Source organism: Enhydra lutris, unplaced genomic scaffold (assembly GCF_002288905.1).
Source record: "Enhydra lutris kenyoni isolate GAN:26980312 unplaced genomic scaffold, ASM228890v2 scaffoldscaffold6, whole genome shotgun sequence".
Taxonomy (NCBI): Eukaryota; Metazoa; Chordata; class Mammalia; order Carnivora; family Mustelidae; genus Enhydra; species Enhydra lutris.
Genome location: NW_019154090.1, coordinates 18,433,937 through 18,453,193, shown reverse-complemented (window position 1 = coordinate 18,453,193; position 19,257 = coordinate 18,433,937). Strand labels below are relative to the sequence as shown.

The 19,257-nt window shown below is 53.5% G+C and overlaps 1 protein-coding gene across 2 annotated transcripts in view; it reads left to right on the top strand.

Moving 5' to 3' along the window:
- The window catches only part of LOC111141423 (phospholipase C gamma 1), a 36,864-nt gene that overhangs the window by 2,670 nt on the left and 14,937 nt on the right, over window positions 1-19,257 (top strand). For both annotated transcript variants that reach the window (XM_022493966.1, XM_022493965.1), the window contains exons 2-4: window positions 18,592-18,744; window positions 18,859-18,952; window positions 19,154-19,201. In XM_022493966.1, coding sequence (XP_022349674.1) covers window positions 18,592-18,744; window positions 18,859-18,952; window positions 19,154-19,201 — 295 coding nt within the window. The remainder of the gene's footprint in view (window positions 1-18,591; window positions 18,745-18,858; window positions 18,953-19,153; window positions 19,202-19,257) is intronic.

Below are 19,257 nucleotides of genomic sequence, written 5' to 3'. Positions count from 1 at the left end.
GAATGTCAGAGTCTTGGCCCTTTGATTTCGGAGGCCCAGATTGAAGAAGTCTGAGTAATGATGCTTGGGTAGAGTTCACACCTTGTAAATGGAGCCTCCCGCTGAATGTCAGAGTCTTGGCCCTTTGATTTCGGAGGCCCAGATTGAAGAAGTCTGAGTAATGATGCTTGGGTAGAGTTCACACCTTGTAAATGGAGCCTCCCGCTGAAGCTGTCCGACTTCTGCCCGTTTTTGGTCTACCTTGCTGATGATTGCTGGTCCCTGCAGCCCCCTCTGCAGGCTCTGAGGAAGGCGGGCAGCCATCTGTGTCCTCTGCCATCTGGCCTTTTCCTGCTGACTCTGCCAGGGTTCCATGTAGTGCTTGTAGCCTGGCCAAGGAGAGCGGCACTTCTGCTATCCCCAAGGTGTCTGGACCTGAAGGAGGGATACTGTGGTTCAATGAAAATGCATAGCACCCATGCAAGAGACCTCATTCGGCCCTAACTCCGTGCCTTCTCACTTTGCCGCTTGTGAAATGGGGCTGCCATGTGCTCATTTCTAGGGCGGTAGTTCGGCTCAAAAGAGGGGTGGGAAAGTGCTTTGGTACTAGTTGTCATGGTTATGCGACAGGAACCAGGTTGATGTTTGGCTTTTTTTGTAGCAGATACTGACATAAATGAATACGAAGCCATTACAGACTTCCTGCTGAGTGCTACAAAGACTTTTCATCATATTTTCTTGGGGGTGGGGCTGTGTCTGGGGTCCCACCCCATTTTACAGATGAGGAAATGGAAAATACGGGGAGTGAGTTGTTCCATGGGGTGATTGTGCTACTATGAGACAGTCTCACCTGGACCCAGCTCTCCAGGCACTGACTCCCTGGCCATCCCGAAAGGACTCTCAGCCCCAGAGTTGTGCTGCCAGTGGGCCTGCCCCAGGCCCCATACCCACTGGTCTCTGCTGCTCCTCTAAGGAGAAATTTTTGTGTGTAGCCCTGCATTACAGATCCTCAGCCCCTCTAGGTTCTGGCTCCACATTTGTCTTTCTGATACCTTTCTGGGGTTCAGTCAAGGGTCATCGTGGGCATCGTGGCCTGGGTGGAGGCTCCACGGAGGGGTCTGAATGACAGCCATGCTCATCTGTGGGGACTTTTGGAGCCTAACGCTTTCCACTTGGATTCTTCCCCACTCTTCTAGATGCCAGGCCTTCTTAGGTGGTGAATGAAAACAGGTCCTTGCCCTCAGGGAAATAGACAGTGATAATTCCTGGTTGTACCTTTGATGGGGTGGGGAAGGAGTGGTGGCAGAAGAGAGCAAACCGCTCAGACAAGGCAGTCAGGCTCATAGAGAAGGTGATATTAGGACCAGTTGTCTGGGGCTTGACCTCTGTGGCTGTCCGGCTGGTGAGGAGACAGTCCATGAGGCTTGCTCTGCCGACTGGGCCCGAGGTGTCTGAGGTAGACAGGCCGGGTGTCATGGGGGTTTTCTTCGTACTGGTTGATTACTCCCAGTGGGAAAGGAGCAAGGACACGTGTCCGGATCTCCAGAGCTAGCCATCCCTGCCTATGTGTTTCCTGTCTGACTATAGTTTTTCCAGGGGAAGTCAGACCTCTTAGTGTTTCCTCAACACCCGACACTTGCCCTGATGTGTAGGTTTCCAAACCAGCTCTGCCAGGCGCCCCTGTCCAGCTGGGGCTCTATTTCCTGTGAACCTAGGAAAGGAGCCTGTTTCACAGATGACTGGAGAAGCTGAGCACTCCCAACATTGCCCTCCCTCCCTACATACCTACAGCTGAGGAGAGTCCTAGGAGAAGGAGGGAGGTACCGTTGGAGGAGGGGTGTGTTCTTGTACACCTTGTGGACTGCTTTGTTCAGGGAAGCATGCCTCCTTGTTTGGGGCGGGGGGTGTCTTTGAGAACAGTGTAGTAACAGGTGACAAAGATTCTAGGCAGAGCCAGGGATAAGGAATGGCCGTGAGCAGCAGTTGATAATTGACCACAGTAACTGGAGATTTGTGGCTTTAGACTTAGTCCGATTTGGGTTCAAGACACTGTGTGTGTGTGTGTGTGTGTGTGTGTGTGTGTGTGTGTATATACGTGTGTCTGTGTGTACATACACATAGATGCATAGTCTTGAGTCAGTGGCCAGAGATCTTGGCCACTAACCTTGTTTTGTGTAGCCTTGTGGAATGAGGGGCATTTATTCAATAAATACTGTTTGAACACTTCCTGTTTGCCCAGTGCTAGGCACTAAGGGTGACTAAGACATGGACTGTGCCACTGAGGAACTCCCACATTCTTGGAAGAGACAGAATTGGGAGCGTGTGATTATAACCGTGTGTGCTGTGTTCCATAATCGAGGTCTATCCCAAGGTCTCTGTGAGTGCAGAGTAGCAAGCTCTGCTTAGTGAGCTGGGCTTGATGGGAGAGAGCCAGGGTGGGCTTTGGGGCAGGGGCAGGGGGGTGACCTGTGAGCAGTGCTTGACTGACTGAAGAAGTTACCTGTGCCCAGGTTGAGCACGGGAGATCCCTGTGCAGGGCTCAGGTGTGTATTTAGTGTGGTAGAGATAAGGCTGGGGCTGGTTGGGAGCAGTTTAGGGAGGGCCTCAGGGTGCCATGCTCTTGGGTTTTGCTCCGTGGCTGAAGCGGGGCTGTCTTGCATTTTATCTCAGAGAGGTTGAGGGAAACCAGTAAAGCTACTGCAGTTTGCAGGAGAGAGCTGATGAGCAGGGGCAAGACTTCCTCTAGAGGCCGGCGGGATACAGCCGCTGTGGAGGGTCGGGGCTGGGTCTGGAGGGGTGAGCCGGTGGAGCACAGTAGGTTAGCATTTGGGTTGGGAACTCAGACTGCCTCAGTAGTGCCACTTACTTGCTCTGTGACCTTGAGTGTGTGCCTTTCTCTCTGGGCTCTTTGTTTACAGAAGGGGGATAGAGTAACAAACTGCATTTGTCTCACAATGGTTTTGTGAAGGTTTGAAGATCTTCATAGAGTGGTTCACAGGGAGTGTGGTGAGGCGGGGTCTCTGATGAGGAGGAGGAGGATTAAGTACCCCGGGAGGATCCAGTAGCAGAAGGGAGCCCAGGGACCTGTCATATTAAGGGGCTGGAGCCTGGCCACCAAGCCCTTTGACTGGGAGATGAGGAGGCCCACCCATTCTCTTGCTCCAGGCTCTCAGCAGCCCCGCTGTTGTCGGTGCTCTTTCCTGCCACCGACTTTTCCAAGGTGACAGAGCAGCTGGCTCAAAGCAGCTGCTGTGGTATCATACTGGCCTATTTCTGTGAGTCTTGCCCCAGTGAATGCTGTCTGAGCACATTGATTGGAGACCCCTCTCTTCTAAGAAGTGCTTTAATGCTACCCCCTCAGTATGATAGGGCCCGTCTCTGCATCTTCTGTCACCATTCCTATCAGTCTTCATTAACTCAGGGCATCTCTTGCCATTCTGTACCCTTTCCTCTGATACGGCTTCAAAGAGGTCAGAGATGGATAAGTGAGAGGGGGGAAGTGAGGACTAATATCACAAAGGCCTGATACTAGGGGATAGGAGACTTTTCCCCCTCTCTATTCCCGTAGAGCTGGAGAAGTCTGGGGGCTTTGAGGAGAGTTGTGGGGGAAATGGAGGTGGGGGTAGGAGGAGGGGACTGTGCTGGTGCTCCGTGCAGAGTGCTTTGTTCAGAGAGGTACGGGGCCGTGCTTCCCTGAGGGAGCTCTCTGAGAGCAACATGGTAACAGATGACCAGACTAGGCAGAGCCAAGGTAACGATGAGTGGCTTCGAGCGGCCGTTGATAATTGGGCTCCATATGACTGAAAATTTGTGCTGAGAATCAGATTTGGGTTTGAGTCTTAGCTCTTCCCATGACTTTGGACAAGTAACCTTAACTTACCTGAAACTGATTTTCAGCTATAAGAGGAATTTCTTCCTCACAGAGCTGTATATTAAAATGGTCAGCTGAGGTTGTGTATGAGAGTAAGAGATTTTATGTGAACGTGCTCTGCACAGCATTTGGCACTTGTGGGCACTTAATAAGTATTCGTTTCCTTTGCTTTCACCTTAGCTAACTACAGAGCTCTAGCTCTTTCCCCCACCAAGTGTGGCCACTGGTGGCTGCTCTGACAGCCTGGGCTAGAAGTCTGTTTCCTGCTTCGCTTCTTTGTTCCCTCCCTGAGTCTGTACACAGAGGACTGGGGCGTGAGGAGAATCGGTATTTGTCCTAGTGCAGTAGAGTTCGTGGAGCATATTCTCATCTGTGGTATTGTTTGAGAACCGCCACAGCTCCGTGAACTGAGGGAAGGTGAGAATGGTTAGCCCTCTCTTAGAGATGAGAAACCAAGGCCCCAAGGGTAAGGTCACACAGCAAGTTCATGGCAATGCCAGGATCAGAGCCTAGGATCTCTGATTCCCACTACAACGTTCAGTTATTTTTCTACACTTGAGAAAATGACAAGAAGATAGATTGTTCTGTAGGACCAGTGTGATTTGTTTTTGTTTTTATATGGACAGAGTGATCTGATCTCCACTCTGCCCTCTGGCCAGATGTGCTCTTTGACCAGCCCAGGCTTCTGTCCGTGGACAAATTGGACCTAGACCCTCCATCTAGATTATCTGCTGCCTTCATCTTCCTGTGGCAACCCCATCAAGATGCTTTCCCACACTTTTGCTGGGGGTGAAGATAGCAGGTGATCTGAGATAGGGGGACCGAAGAGCCCTGCTCTGACCTGTTGTGACGGGCTCATGATGACAACAGCACCTGAGCCTCTGCAGGGAGGTGGGAACCTGGCTCTGTGCTCTAGGTGCTCCATGAAGGGCCTCTCCAGGACCCCTGATGACAAGCTCAGGTGCATGCATTCATCCAGAGTGTTCCTGCATTTGCCCGTGTGTACTGTGGGCAGGCTGCTGTGTGTTATGTCTGCTAAGCTGGATGTGAGAACTGCAAGCTCTGGCTTGTTCCATGGTAGTCGGTTTCTGCCCTGGTGTGCTTTATCACTATAGCTACTTTTTTTCTCCTTAAAACAACAAGGAAAAGCCCCCAAACCCCAACCTTCTTGGACCTTTTTTGGCACACTGAACAAGCAGGACCCCACTGTGCTACCCTGGCTTTGGACTCCAGCATTTGCTGACATGCCAAGCACCATGGAATCTGGTAAAAATGTAAAGGTTAAGATAGGTATAGCCAGAAAGGACACCAGCAACCGGACAGAAAAAATAATTACAGGGCCTGGAGTGTGCTGTGGAGGAAACAAACCGGAGGCTGTTCTGGCAGTCGGGAGAGGTGAGGGTGCTCTGACAATGAACGATCCAGATCTCTCCGTTGCAGACAACAACTGAGACTCATTTTTCACTTCTGCTACACGTGTGTAGCATGACAAGCCACTCCACTTGTTTCTGGAGAACGGCCTCAAACGCTGGGCAAACTAGGCTGGAGAGGGCTTTGGATGACAGAGGTTGGGGGGTGGGATTCATTTCCGCAGCTTGGTGTGGGCAGTGGTGTGGCTGGCTCTGCTGTGGTGGTACATGGACTGCTGCCCGCGTAGCTGGGCTCTGCAACAGGTACCCTTGTGTTCACACTTGAAGTATCCTGTCTGTGCCCCTGCTTCATTGTCCTTTCCTGCTGTGCCCCTTCTTGAGCTGCCCCTGAGCCTCGTCTGTTGCTGCAGTGGCTTTCCTGCTGTCACCCCCGAGGTAAAGCCTCATTGCCTCCTCATGGCTGCTCCCAGAGCTCTTTGGCTGGATATGCTGGTGCCTCCACAGGGAGCCCTTGGGGAGAGAAGGAGGAGCAGTAGAGAAGTGTGGGAGAGGGGTCTTCTGTGCTTCTGTGAATACTTGGTTTGGGGGAAGAGGCACTGGGGACAGAGAGTTTGCTGCTTTCAGGGAGTCTGTGGTCCCAGGAGATGGGGCTTGAGAGGCTCTGCTTGCTGTCCTCACTCAGCTCTTAACATTCTCCCTCCTCTCCTTGTAACACTGGTTCCTTTTGAGGTGGCGCTTGGCTAGCCTTGGAGAGGCTACGGTGGCTGTGTGCCCAGGCACAAGTACTAGCTCTCTCCCCCACTCATCACCTCCTAGGAACTGGGCCCATCCTGGGGGAAGCAGGGAGGGCTCCTTTTTATAGCCACATGTAGGCTTTGTGTATAGGCTCTGCTGCTTCCTTCCGGGCCCTTCCCGGTGTTGGCGGGTGGCCCTGGCTTCAGCAGGACTCAGGATGCAGAATAAATGGGCGGGACTTTCTCCTGCAGAAGACTGGCATCTCCTTTTCTGTGCCCATGACTGGCACAGAGGGGGCTGGATTAGCAAGCAAGAAAAGAAGGTGGCTTGATCTTCAATCCCGGGAAGATTGCAATCTAGAACATGTAGAAGAGCATGAAAGCCCAGAGCCAGCAGGAGACAGTTGTGCCTGAAGTACTGTAGGCTGAACCCAAGGGTCCAGACACAACTCTGTTGCAGCCCATCCTGCCCTTGTGGAGTTCCTCCCCCTGCTGGCTGGGAAGCCAGCATTGGTTAGAGAATCTTTACAAAGGCTGCGAGGTGCCTGGGAGCAAGGCGTGGGCACAGTGAGGAGTGGGTGGTCTGACGGAAGCTCCAAGCCCTGGCAGTGAACACTAACTAGACTGGTGAGGGGCTGGGCCACAGCAAGTCTGACCACTTGTTTGTGTGAGATCTAATTCTAACTCAGTAAGGGTGGGCCGTTCACTTTGGGGTTGGCTTCCTGTTTTCTTGGACACCTGGGGATATGGCTGAGCTGAAATGTCCTGAGGGAAGTAGTTGTTTAAGGGGTGCCCCCAGGTCACAGTGTCCTTGGCTTGGCCTTGTCCGTGGGGGGAGTAGGGCACTGACCACACTGGACCTCTGGCTGTGAAGCTGTGGGTGTGTGGTGGGTGAATTCTAACCCTGCGGGACTGAATGACATCAGTTTCAGGCCCCAAGAGTACGGGCTGAGTTCATAGAGTGACTAACCCTGGGAAGGAGAGGAGTGGGCCACAGGTCCCAAAGGCCTTCAGCCTACTTGGGTGCAGAAGGTCAGCTGGGAGGTTGGGCAGTGACGGGTGCAGGGGCTCTGCAGACCCCTCTCCCCACCACCCCATTCCACCTGATGGCCCTCCCCTGTCGGGAGGTAGCTCTCCTCTTCTACCCTAGTCACTCTCCCTGAAGTAGGAATTAAGTATAATGTGCCTGTGGCCTTTCTTGGGAACTCTTAGTATATCCACCGAGGAGGTTAAAAAGGGTAGCATATGTCACTTTGTCAAGGATTTTACCCAGGGCCTCTTGAGGCTAGCAGTGAAATACAAAGAACATACCTTCTAATGACCACAGAATGCCTGGTGCCTGGACCATTTCCACAGGGATGTCCTGGTCCCTGGCCTGAGAATTGGCCCACACTGGAAGGCTGGAGTGGGAGGCAGCAAGAAGCTTTTTAGGGGAGGTGAGGCCAGAATTTGTCTTAGGAGTATAGAACTAGGAAATGGGGCATCTGGGTGGCTCAGTGGGTTAAAGCCTCTGCCTTCGGCCCAGGTCATAATCCCAGGGTTCTGGGATCGAGCCCCGCATCAGGCTCTCTGCTCAGCAGGGAGCCTGCTCCCCCCACCCCACCTCTGCCTGCCTCTCTGCCTACTTGTGATCTCTCTCTCTCTGTCAAATAAATAAATAAATAAAATCTAAAAAAAAAAAAAAAAAAGTATAGAACTAGGAAATGAAAATCAGGAGTGGGAAGTCCCAAGGTAGGCATTCCTGTTGACAGGGGAGGCACCCTCTAAGAATCCTAGATGGGCTTCCTGGGGAGTCAGTGAGTTCCCCATGACCTTGGAGTGGGGTCAGGGGCTAGATCTTGCATCGGCCTTGCCTCCCCAGGAAGCAAAAAGAGGACAAGGAAAGTGTCTTGGCATGGGTTGGTGTGACCCAGAGGGAGTATGGCCAGATGCTGAGGAGTGGCTGAGCTCTGCAGTTCTAGAATGTGAGAGGCCTAGTGCGGTGCACAGAAGAGGATGTGTGGGCCAACAGACCTTGCCTTCATGACTTCTTCATTGCTTAGCATGTCTCCAGCCTCCTGGTCAGGGTTGACTCTGCTGGTGGTTTAAGGGCTGGCCCTACACCTTCTTCCCACCCCATGCCTCCAAGAATGAGTAGGATGTGTGGTGGTGGTAACGTGGAAACCAAAGAGGTGGGGAGCCAGGTCAGGCATGGGGCTCCAAAAGGAGCTCTGTATAGGAGGCCTCTGCTGTCTCTCTCCACCTGTCTTCCCACTTCAGCCCATCCCTTAGATCTCTAGCCAGAGGTTCCTACTGTTTCCTTGGAGGGGGACAGATTTTCCTGTCTTCTAATGCATTCCATTTCCTGCTAGTCCTGGGGCCTTAAAACTGACAGGTATGGTCCATGGCCTCAAGGAGCTCGTATTCCATTGAGAAGGTTGTCAGTCAGATAGCCTTAAAATGCTCATAGGGTTCCCACTCATTTAAGTGCTCAGTAAATTTAGGTTGTGACAAATAAAGCCAGTATTAGGGCTTGTCCAAGGATTAGATTAGGGATGGTGAGAGAAAGGTGTTAAGGATGGTTTTAAAGTTTCTAGTTTTTGTACCTGTTGGGAGGTGATGCTGTTAGCTGACCCAAGAGGTGTGGCAAGAGACCTGGGTTTTGGTGAAAGACGTGTTGAAGAGTGTGTTTGAGGTAATGTGTTTGGTTTGAGGGGTTGACTTTGAGGTGTTTTTGAGGCAAGCAGGTGGACGTGGCAAGTAGGCAATTGCACCGAAGGACCTGAAGCTTAGAGGTGGGGACTGCATTGTCTGTAAGAGGAGGCCATGGAATCTATGGGCATTGATTACTGACTGAGAGGAGGTAGAGCATTAGGGGAAGAGAGGACCTTGGCCTCGGCCTTGACAAAGGCCAATGTGTAATGTGGCTAGACCTGAAGCCCAAGAAGGAGGAAACCAGAAGTCATGAGGGAGAAGCCAAGGGCAGAGCTTCACGTGGGAGGGAGGGCATGGTGAACCATGTTTATTGCTCTGAAGGTTGGGAAAGAGGAGGATGGAAAAGTGACTTATACTCCGTGTTCTTGTTCTCTAGGGAGCCTGAATATACTGGGGGGGTGGGTGGCGGAGGGGCAGACACAAGACATCTAGAAAAAACTCGGACAGCATCAGCCTTCATTGGAGGCAGAGTGCAGAGAACTTGTGCCCTGGGGGCTGACCCATGAACTACCTGGGGAGTTATTTCGGCCTGGGCAGCAAAGTTGGGGCAAGTCCTTGTCCATACTGCACTATTGTGGGAAAGGCCCGCTGTGGGCCCAGAGTCCTTACCCCTCTACCGTGAAACTGAATGCCTCCCCCACCAGCAATAAAACTGCTCTATTGGTGCCTTGGCTTCCACGATCCCCTGTGCCTGACATGACCCTCCAGACCTGCCTTCTGCAGAGCAATCTGAGAAATCCCAAGGAGCACTGCTCACTTTCTCTGTGCTCCCAGCACCACAGACATCTCCCTGTTGTTCCATCTTTGCACGACCTCATGGTTATCTACTTCCCCATCTGTTTCCTCCACCAGCCCGGGGCTTTTCTGAAGGGCAGGAACTCAAGTGCCTTATTGATCTCTGTTTACCCAGGACTCAACCCAGGGCCCGACACTGAGGAGATAGGTGTCCGATACGGGTTTGATTAGATGATGGAATGAATGAACTAGCGGTAAGGGGCAACTGCTCAGCTCTCTCCCAGCTTTGAGTTCTGTGGGTGGGGCCTCTTTCCCTTCCTTCCTTTGCGGCCTGAGCATGCTGATCCCACCTCTGAAATGGGTGGGATTGGTCTAGTGTCCTAGGCAGGAGGACTGCCTGCCTGGGTGGTGGGAAGGCTCTGGGGCCATGCAGAGGGTCCCAGTTCTGCCACGAACCACCGTGTGATCCTGACAAAACCCTCTGGAGCCTCCATTTTCTCATTGCTCCGAAGAGGAGAGTCATCTAGAATCTAGATGATTCATGTGCTGGCAACAATCCTTTACAGCTGTAACCTGAAGCAGTTAGTACACACGGGTTCCAGGTCCTGTGTAGGAGGACCCTGCAGACCTCCGTGCAGCTGTCTGAATGGCCTTTTCCTGTTTATCAAGGTGGGAGAGGGCCAGATGCCCAGTCAGGCCTGGCTGCTCTTCTCGGTCAGGTGTTTAGGGAGCAGTGACTGATGAAACCCCAGCCAGAAGCAGATGCTGAGCTCTGCCCTGGTACCCGGACTCCCAGGATTCAGCCAGGACCCTGAGAAGGGGCTGTGGTCTCTCTCCCCTGCCGCTACACTGGCATGGGAAGGAGAAAAGCCCCATTCTCGCCTTTTCTGTGTTGCATGGCCCTCTGACCCCAGGTCTCCCAGGCTCCAAGCTTGTCTATAAAATGGAGGTAGGTAGCTCCCCACCCCTCTGCTTTTGACTTCCTCTCTGGTGAGATATGGGAGCTGCTTCTGACGGCTTCTGTTGGAAGATAGGAGGGGGGAGTTCATAGTCTCAGAATAGAGAGGGGAATGGAAGGCAGGGGAGGAGGGGTCTCTCACTCCTTCCAGAGGGCTTGCACAGCATGGAAACCGCTGGCCGGTCCAGTGCCCCTCATTCCAGCTGCGTTAGGTTCTTTTCCCACCTGTGCCCAGGTTCTGTCCTTTCTTCTCCTTGGGTCACCTCCATCTTTCCCTTCAGAGGTCTGACGACTCTTTAAAAGCTGTATCTTCTAGTTGGTACAGCTACTCTGGGGGCAGAGCCCCTTTGTCTTTGGCTCCCTCTGAAGGGGACTCTGGGGTGCAGTGCCTACCCTACCCTTGGGGCATCGTGCAGGAACCTGTGTGTAAGAGTGGCAGGGGGAGAGGGCCAGGAATTGGCCACAGAGCGTTTCCCTTGTGGCTTCCTTTCTCCGTGTCGGCATCCTTTGAGGGAGAAGGCTCAGCTCCATTCGTGCTCCCTTGCCCTGGGTGTGTAGTCTTTGGAGGGTGATGAAAGGTGGCTGACTTGAGGGGTGGGGGCAGCCGGGAATGGCCCATTTGTTTATTCCCCGCTGTGTTTGGAGCGGGTTATAATGAGAGAGCATTTAGGGGGAAGTTTGTGGGGTTTTTTTTTTTGTTTTTGTTTGTTTTTGTTTTTGTTTTTAGTAAGATTTTATTTCTAAGTAATCCCTATACCCAACATGGGGCTCAAACTCATAACCCCCAAATCAGGAGTCACGTGATCTACCAAATGAGCCAAGTGCCCCATTTGGGGGAAGATTTGCACACCTCTCTTGATCCCTGGGCCTCGCTTTCTGAATCTCCTGGTGGCCTTGGCGTAGAGCCAAGCAGGGCAGGGTGCTCAGGGAGCCCTGCCTTTTCTACTCCTCAAAGTTCCATTAACTTCCCATGGTTCCCACCAGTTGCAGGAACCTTTGTGCAGGGACTTCCCAGTGTTCCCAGATTGCCCCGACCCCCAGAGGCCATGCCCCCACCCCCATGCTGCAGCGGTAACTGGTCCTTCTTTTTTCTGTCCCCTTAGTAAACCTCACCAACTTCTGTATTTGCATATTTGTTGTAGCTCCTCAGCCTTTGTCGACTACAGCACCTTTTCCAGGAAGCCATCCCTGATACCATCTTTGAGCATCTGTGCTTTGTTAGATAAAGAACTCTGGAATCTAACTTGTGTGTTCATTCCTGCTCTTTAGCACTCTGTATACATTTTGAGGCCTAACTAGGACCTGAATTTGGGGAATGGATAGAAGAGTTGAACGTAGCTTCTTCCTTCAGGAGCTAGCTCACAGGCCAGTGACCTAGATCCCTGGAAGCACTAGAATGTGACAACAGTGTGGAGCACTGGCTATGCCACCAGCCTGGCACGTGCAGAGGCTTGGAGGGAGGGGCATGGCCTGAGAGCTGATGTCCTGGGGTCCTTGCAGCTCATCATAGCCTTGATTGGACTTGGCCTTCTGGGGAGGGCTGGGCTTTCCCCACCTTCCCCCAGTGCCCTTGCAGGGCTGGACAGCCAGTCCTGGAGGGGATCTGGGGGTTCACATCCCGTGAGTTTGGGGTAATGAAAACCCCCAGAGGGGAAAGACCTGTGCAGGCCAGGTAACATTCACTTACCTCTTTCAAGCTCTCTAGATTAAAAAACAAAACTCTTCATGTTTACCATGAGTTGAAATTTTTTTAAGTTGCAAAATGTAGGTGCATGTATTTCTCTTTGGGTAATTTCTACAGTTTACATCAAGTTAGTTTATGTACTTTGTAAAAGGAAGAATGCTCTTTTTTTTTTTTTTTTTTTTCAAGATTTTATTTATTCATTTGACAGATCACAAGTAGGCAGAGAGGCAGAGGGGGAAGCAGGCTCCCTGCTGAGTAGAGAGCCCAATGTGGGGCTTGATCCCAGGACTCCCAAGATCATGACCCGAGCTAAAGGCAAAGGCCCAACCCACTGAGCCACCCAGGTGCCCCAGGAAGAATGCTCTTCTTAAGAAAAATAGTTCAGGGGTGCCTGGGTGGCTCAGTGGGTTAAAGCCTCTGCCTTTGGCTCAGGTCATGGTCTCAGGGTCCTGGGATTGAGCCCTGCATCGGGCTCTCTGCTCAGCGGAGAGCATCTCTCTTTGCCTGCCTCTCTGCCTACTTGTGATCTCTCTCTGTGTGTCAAATAAATAAATAAAATCTTCTTTAAAAATTTTAAAAAAAGAAAAGAAAAATAGTTCAGTGAAAGCATGTTTCATGTCCAGAAATTTGTGATATATGCCACTTCTGGTTTTTTGTTGTGCTGGTGGTGGTGTTCTTGGCTCTGTGTTCATCATTTGCGGGGAGGTTAATTTTCAGTATGTCCTCCTGTCTCTTTCTGATGAGATCGCTTCAGTGTCTCTTGACATCTCACAGTCGCCCAATGAAGAAGGGCCAGGAGTGGTGATCCTCTTTTGCAGATAAGGGAGATGAGGCTCAGAGGTGGGGCTGTGCCTCCCACCCGCCTTGCTGGTACTTGGTGCTCCTGATTCCTCTCTGTACATCCCCCTTGTCTGATGGGTAGGTAATTGGCCAGTAGGTTTGCAGGACCTCTGTCTGTGTAGGGCTGTTTGGAAGGTGACCTCACTGGCAGCAGGGGATGCTAGGACACTGGTTCCTGACTGAGAAGCTTGGGTCTAATTTAGAATCTTAGATTTGATGGTGGGCTCCCTTCTCTCCCTTCTAGGGCCTGCCATGGTCAGAGTGAAGTCTGCTCTGGGGCAGGATTGGCTAGCTCTCATGAGCTGTACTCATCAAGATACCCTGGAAAAGGCTTGGTGCCCTGCCCCTGCTCCCCCCCTTTCTCTTCCCTGGGGACTCTGCCTGGTGTCCAGGAATGCTGCCTCTCTGCACCTCCCTGCCACGGCTGTCCTGATGCACTGGGCAGGGGGATGACTGGTGGGGCACTTGTGGCTCAGCTTGATGTCTGGGAGCAGGTGGGGGACAGGATTCTAAGACCAGAAGCAGCCCTACCCTCAGAAGGACCTTGCACAGACAAGTCCTCTAGGGTCATTGTCTTCAGTCCCTTCCCAGACTGTAGGCTGGCTGCCTGCCATTGAGCTTGTCCCCTTCGTGGCACCCTCTCCTCACCCAGGGGAGTAGGTGTTGTCCCTGGCTTGGGGACCTACTTTCCTGCAAAGGCAAGTTCTGATCTGGCCCTGCGAGCAGCAGCACTACTTTTTGCTTCTGTCTAGCTGCTGGCCTCCCAAAGTGCTTGGGATGAGTTGTGTGACTCAGATAAGGAAACTGAGGCTCTTAAAGGGAAAGCAGCCACCACTGCTCTTACACGCTGAAGTCAGTTGCTTTCCAGGCCTGACTGACCCAGGCACTGTGCTTTAAGTAAGTGCTGATCTCTAGTCTCATGCTCTCTGGCAAGGAATCTGTCCCTGGGCCAAGACAGGAGACAAGGGAGGGTTTCCTTGCCTGGTCCTGCAGGCTCTGGTTTTGCAGACTCGGTCTTGTGGCATTCTGCCTCCGTGCTTAGGGCCGGCCCCTGCCACCAGGCAACGCGCATGTTTTCTTCTGCATAAAAGTCAAAACAGAAACCAATCCAGGGTTGGGGGTGGTCAAGGCAGGCCAGGCTTGACTCTCGCATGTGAATGTTTTTATGTAGTTGACTGTTCACATGCGAACGGTTAATGGCTGTCCCACCCCTAATGGAAACCTTTGCTTTATCCCTAACCTGCCAGCAAGGCCCATCTGTATGCTTGGAAACAGGATTTGAGAATTGATCTTGGTGACTTCAGTCTGTTGGTCTCCCGTTCTGATATGCATCCTGTGTGAGGTGGTGGGGGGCACATGCCACCAGCTCCTGGTGAGTGTGCAGGTTGGGTGCTGTAGGCTCAGGAAGCCGCCTCTGGCTTAGAGCACAGCTGCAGGCACTGATCTGAGCTCTGGCCTCAGGACCCCACGCCTCCATGGTGCCCCATCCCTGCAGGACCCCTTTTTGAGCCAGGGAAATGGCTGCTTGGATTCTTTCCCTTGGGCCAAGGCAGCTACGGCCTAGCTTTACCTCTCCTAGGTTTGGGCCCAACCCCAGCAAAGCCCTGGCAGTTGGCTGCAGTTCTCTCCCCTGCTGCTGGCTTCTCTGGGCCTCGAGCTGATGCACTAGGCACACAGGCCAGGGGTCAGTCTCCTTCAGATATCAGTGGGATCACTGGTTCCTGACAAGGACCTTACTGTACTAATGGGGAAACAGAGGCCAAAAGAGTGAGGACCTGCCTAGGGCTGCACAGCTAGGATTTAAGACCTGCGTGGTTCTCCTCTGCTAGGCATGGGCAGCCTTTAGGAAGGGGGATGGTCAGGGCAGGCTTCCTGAAGGAGCAAGAGGGGGCAGGTTGCCACCAGAACCCCCAGGCTTCTGCCCAGGGCACCAGGCAGTCTGGCCATCAGAAAGTCCTCAGCTCTCAGAGCTGGCCTGTGATGCCAGTCCCTGACCCAGCATGGGTAGTCCCTCATTACCCCAAAGCCCCTCGAGGAAGACTGGTGGTTTCTGTATCTTCATGAGAGTATGTGGGTGATTAAATGCCCAGGCAGTTTATCTTGCCGCTGTCTACTGCAGCCATGTTTGGTGTGGTGGTACACATGCCATTCCTCAAGCATGGGCCTTGGGGACCTGGTCCTTGGAGGAATGAACATACCATGCTTGCTGATGGAACCCCAGGCCCTCTCAGGTTGGAGCGAGCTTGAAGACAGTCCTTTGTCATTGGTGAAGGCCTGCACTCTTCTGCTACACAGGAGGCTGGCCTGGCCCCCTGGCTATGGGATCCTAGCCTTTCCCTCAGAGAGTTCCCCTGTCTCACTTGTGTGTCTCGAACCTAGCAAGGAACTCCCAGTACCCTGGCTTTTCTTTTCCCCAGTGTTCCTTGAATGTTGTTTTCCCATGGTCTGAGTGGGGGATGAGTGCTGGGTCATGGGTCTCTGGGAACAGGGTGCTAGTCTCCTGCTCTTCTAAGCAGTTCTCCTCTCCTTCCGAAGCTCCCAGGTCCTGGGAGGGTGTCTGTCCCTGCCCTTCCTGTCCCACTGCAGTTCTGACCCAGACAGCTGGGGTGGCTCGGCCTCCCCCTTCCCCCAGCTAGGGCAGAGGCCATGCCTGTCCCAGGGAGTCTCCTCCCCTGATGGCAGTCCCTGGGGGACCAGCCCTGGCTCTCTCAGAAAAAAGGACCCTTCTGTGTTTGCCTGCCGGACAAGGAGGATGGGAAGTGGGGTTGGGAGGTGGCACGGAAATGATTTTCAAGACCGTGGTAGGGCGTCTCACGCTGGCGTCCTGTCCTTCAGCCTCCCGTTGGCTTGATGCGCTTGGAGGGCATCAGCACCAGGCTGGCCCTTCCTGTGGCGGCGTGGGGTGCAAGGGACCCGGCGTGGCCAAGCCAGAGCTTGGGAAGCTTGGACGCCTGGCCTGGAGCTGCTCCGTGCCTGTGTGGTTCCTGTGTTGGGCAGGAGCCCAGTCAGCCTCCAGCCTGGTCTCCGTGGGAATGCGCCCAGGAGCACAGGGCAGGCCGGAGGTTCTCCTGGGTCCTGCTGGTGGTGTGTGTGGCGGTGGGGGGTGTGCGCGGGGCTACACGTATCGGCCTCAGGCTTTGAACAGACCCTCCAGCTGCCTGCCAAGCAGTAGCCACGTCATGGGCTGCTTCTCAGGGTGGGCGGGCACGGAGCACTCAGACCCTGGCCTACATGCATGTGTGTTTGTGAGGTGGTGTGCCTGCGCGAGGGGTGTGGGAGGGGATGACAGCGGCTCTGCACCGGAAAAGCCTACAGGTTTCTGTTTTCACGGGCAGGGTTTGTGGTTATTCTGCAGTTTCTGATCTGGGCATTTCCCCTGTTCAGCTCCTCCTTCCATCCTTGGAAACTATCTTCTCAGGCTAGGTTTTTGTGAGTCAGTTCCCCCGACCCTCCCTGTTTCTACCTGAGTGTAACTCATTTTTAAAACGCCACTGCCATTTTGTGGCCCCTCCCCCCACCTGTGTGCCTCCTTTTCTCGTTTGCTCCTTCAGTCCTCCAGCAAGTGTTGCATGGGCTCTGCCTGGCCTGGGCGGAGATGACGAGTCTCACGAGTCTCACGTGGCATCGTGAGGAGTCACGGGCATGATTACCGCAGGAGGCCGCTTCTGAGTTGGGTCTTTCGTGGGAGAGAATGGAGCCTGGGGGTCAGACAGTCCACCCTAGGGGCCGGGATGAAATGGGGGGGACAGGAAGCACTGACTGTTCTTGCTCTTGGTCCGGCCTATTTTTTTTAAAAGGTTTTATTTATTTATTTGACACAGATCACAAGTAGGCAGAGAGGCAGGCAGAGAGAGAGAGAGGGAAGCAGGCTCCCTGCTGAGCAGAGAGCCCGATGTGGGGCTCGATCCCAGGACCCTGGGATCATGACCTGAGCCGAAAGCAGAGGCTCAACCCACTGAGCCACCCAGGCACCTCTCCAGCTTAGTTTAGATGGGGCAGAGAAGATGTGAGGGAAGAAGCTGGGAATGTAGATCACTGAGCCTCATCAGGAAGGGCCTTGAAAAGGCCACAGAAGGAACATGTTCTCCGTAGTGAGCAACCACAGGAGGAATCAGAACGGTATTAGAAGGATTCTGAAAACTTAAGAAGAGTGGCTCATTGGTGAGGAGGGTGGGGGCAGGGCTGCTGGCAGGGAAGGCAGGGCTTTTTCAGTGAGAGGCCCAGGCCTGAGGGTTTGATGAAGGCGCAGGGTGCAGGGAGAACAGGGTCCAGTTAAAACCAGTAATGCTGTGGTGGAGAGCTGGGGTTGGGCTAGAAGCAGTGCCTCTGTTTGAGGTGGGACAGATGGGGCACAGCTGTGGCTTGGAAGGGGTAGGAAGAGAGCCTAGGGATTTGGGCCCTTTGGGACAATGTGGCCTGGGTGGTGCACAGTTTGGACTGGGAGGTCTCTGGGACAGACACTAGCTGGCAACATGCTAGGGCTGCTCCTGGCTCCAGATCTTCCGGGCCAGTCTGGGTTGAGAGCATTAGAAGGGACTCTGGTGCCAAGGGAGTGCTCAGGGAGAGTCCTCTCTGGTTATTCAGCCGGGCTTCTTCTGTTTGAACAGCTCCTCCCTACATCTGTCTCATTATCTGACTTGGAAAGTACCCCCCCCCCCAATCAAGGATCCCACCCAGCACGGGGGGATCGTGTGGACGTGTGGCTGGTGTAGCCCTTCCCTGTGCTGTGCACTGCTGGTGCTCTCTCCTAACCTGGGGTCAGAACCTGTGCCCTTAGCGGACTTTGGTGAGGGAGCAGAGGGAGGGAACCTGCATCAAATGAGCTCCCATGTGCCATATATGGGGCTGGGTACTTTTGGCTTTTAGGACTTTGGATCTTACTAGCACCCTCACCATTACTGTTACCCGCATTCACACATGAAGGAGTGGGATCAGAGCAGTCACTGTGCTGAGGTCACACAGCTAACGGAAGGTAGAGCTGGGATTCTGCTTCAGGCAGTCTGGTCCCAGAGTCCACACATGTTTTTTCTACCACCCTGCCTTCTAGAGAAATTCAGTCAAGCCCTTGACTTTATATTTGGTAAAAGTGAGACTAGAAGTTAAATGAGTCGCTCAGTGTCATCTCCCATGTTAGAGGCCAAGGCAGGTCGTCTTCCTTGGACAGTCAGGGTGGGAAACATCCCTTTGGATAGCCGCTGCCTTGGGAGACCAGGCCTCTTGCTGAGACTTGCTTGGCGATGTCTTTGGGGTGGTGGGCCATTCAGGGATGTGTCAGTTCTCCGAGCTTGACCCCACATTCTTCCCACGGATCCTGAGACACACTTGGGTCTGCCTCACCCTACCCTGGGACTTTACACTTTGGTTTGTGTACTTTGTGTCAGGAAATGGTCCTCACAGAAGAGCCTTCAGCCCCCCCCAGTTCTCTCTCTAGACTCCAGCTTTTCTCCAGGTCAGAGTGACCTGCCTACATTCTCAGCAAGGAAAGGTACAGAGGCTGGGGCTCCCTGCTCCCCCAGACAGCTCCGCTTCTAGCAGAGGTCTGTCCTCAGACTCAGACTCACTCTCTTATGTCACCCAGTAGGCCTGTGAGTACTCTTGGCTCCGCCCCTTGATGAGGTGTCTCTCTCTGTGGTCCCTCCCTAAGGGGGAGTGAGGAAACCAGGCTGCCTTCATTTCAACACTGACTCAGAGACCCCAGTCTGACCTTGGTCTCTTTACCTTCCTAGTTGACATTCGGGAAATCAAGGAGATCCGCCCAGGGAAGACGTCACGGGATTTTGATCGCTACCAAGAGGACCCTGCTTTCCGACCAGACCAGTCACACTGCTTTGTCATCCTGTACGGGATGGAGTTCCGCCTGAAGACCCTGAGCCTGCAAGGTAGGCGTCGCGGGGCTGGAGGGGGCCGGGGCTAGCTCGGGGCAGATAGGCACTGGCTCCAGGCTCAGCACGGAATGCGTGTCTCCAGCTCACCTCCCTGCCCCTTGATCACAGCTACATCTGAGGATGAAGTGAACATGTGGATCAAGGGTTTAACGTGGCTGATGGAGGACACACTGCAGGCGGCCACGCCTCTGCAGATCGAGAGGTAAGGACCCTGCACCCCCACCCCCAGCATAGCTCCCCATGAGCTAGTCAGGGGAAGGAGCAGCTTGTGAGGTAAGAGAAAAGTTTCTAGGGAGCAGCGGCAAGGACACAGGCCTTTGTGTGCACAGACACCGCCTGCTGACCTCCCTGGACCTAGTCTGGCTGGAGAAGTGGCTCTCACTTTAGGCTCCTCTTCCTCCAGGTGGCTGCGGAAGCAGTTCTACTCGGTGGATCGGAACCGTGAGGATCGGTAGGTACCAGGATGTGGCTCTAGCCCAGTGGGTGGGTCGTGGCAGCCAGAACAGT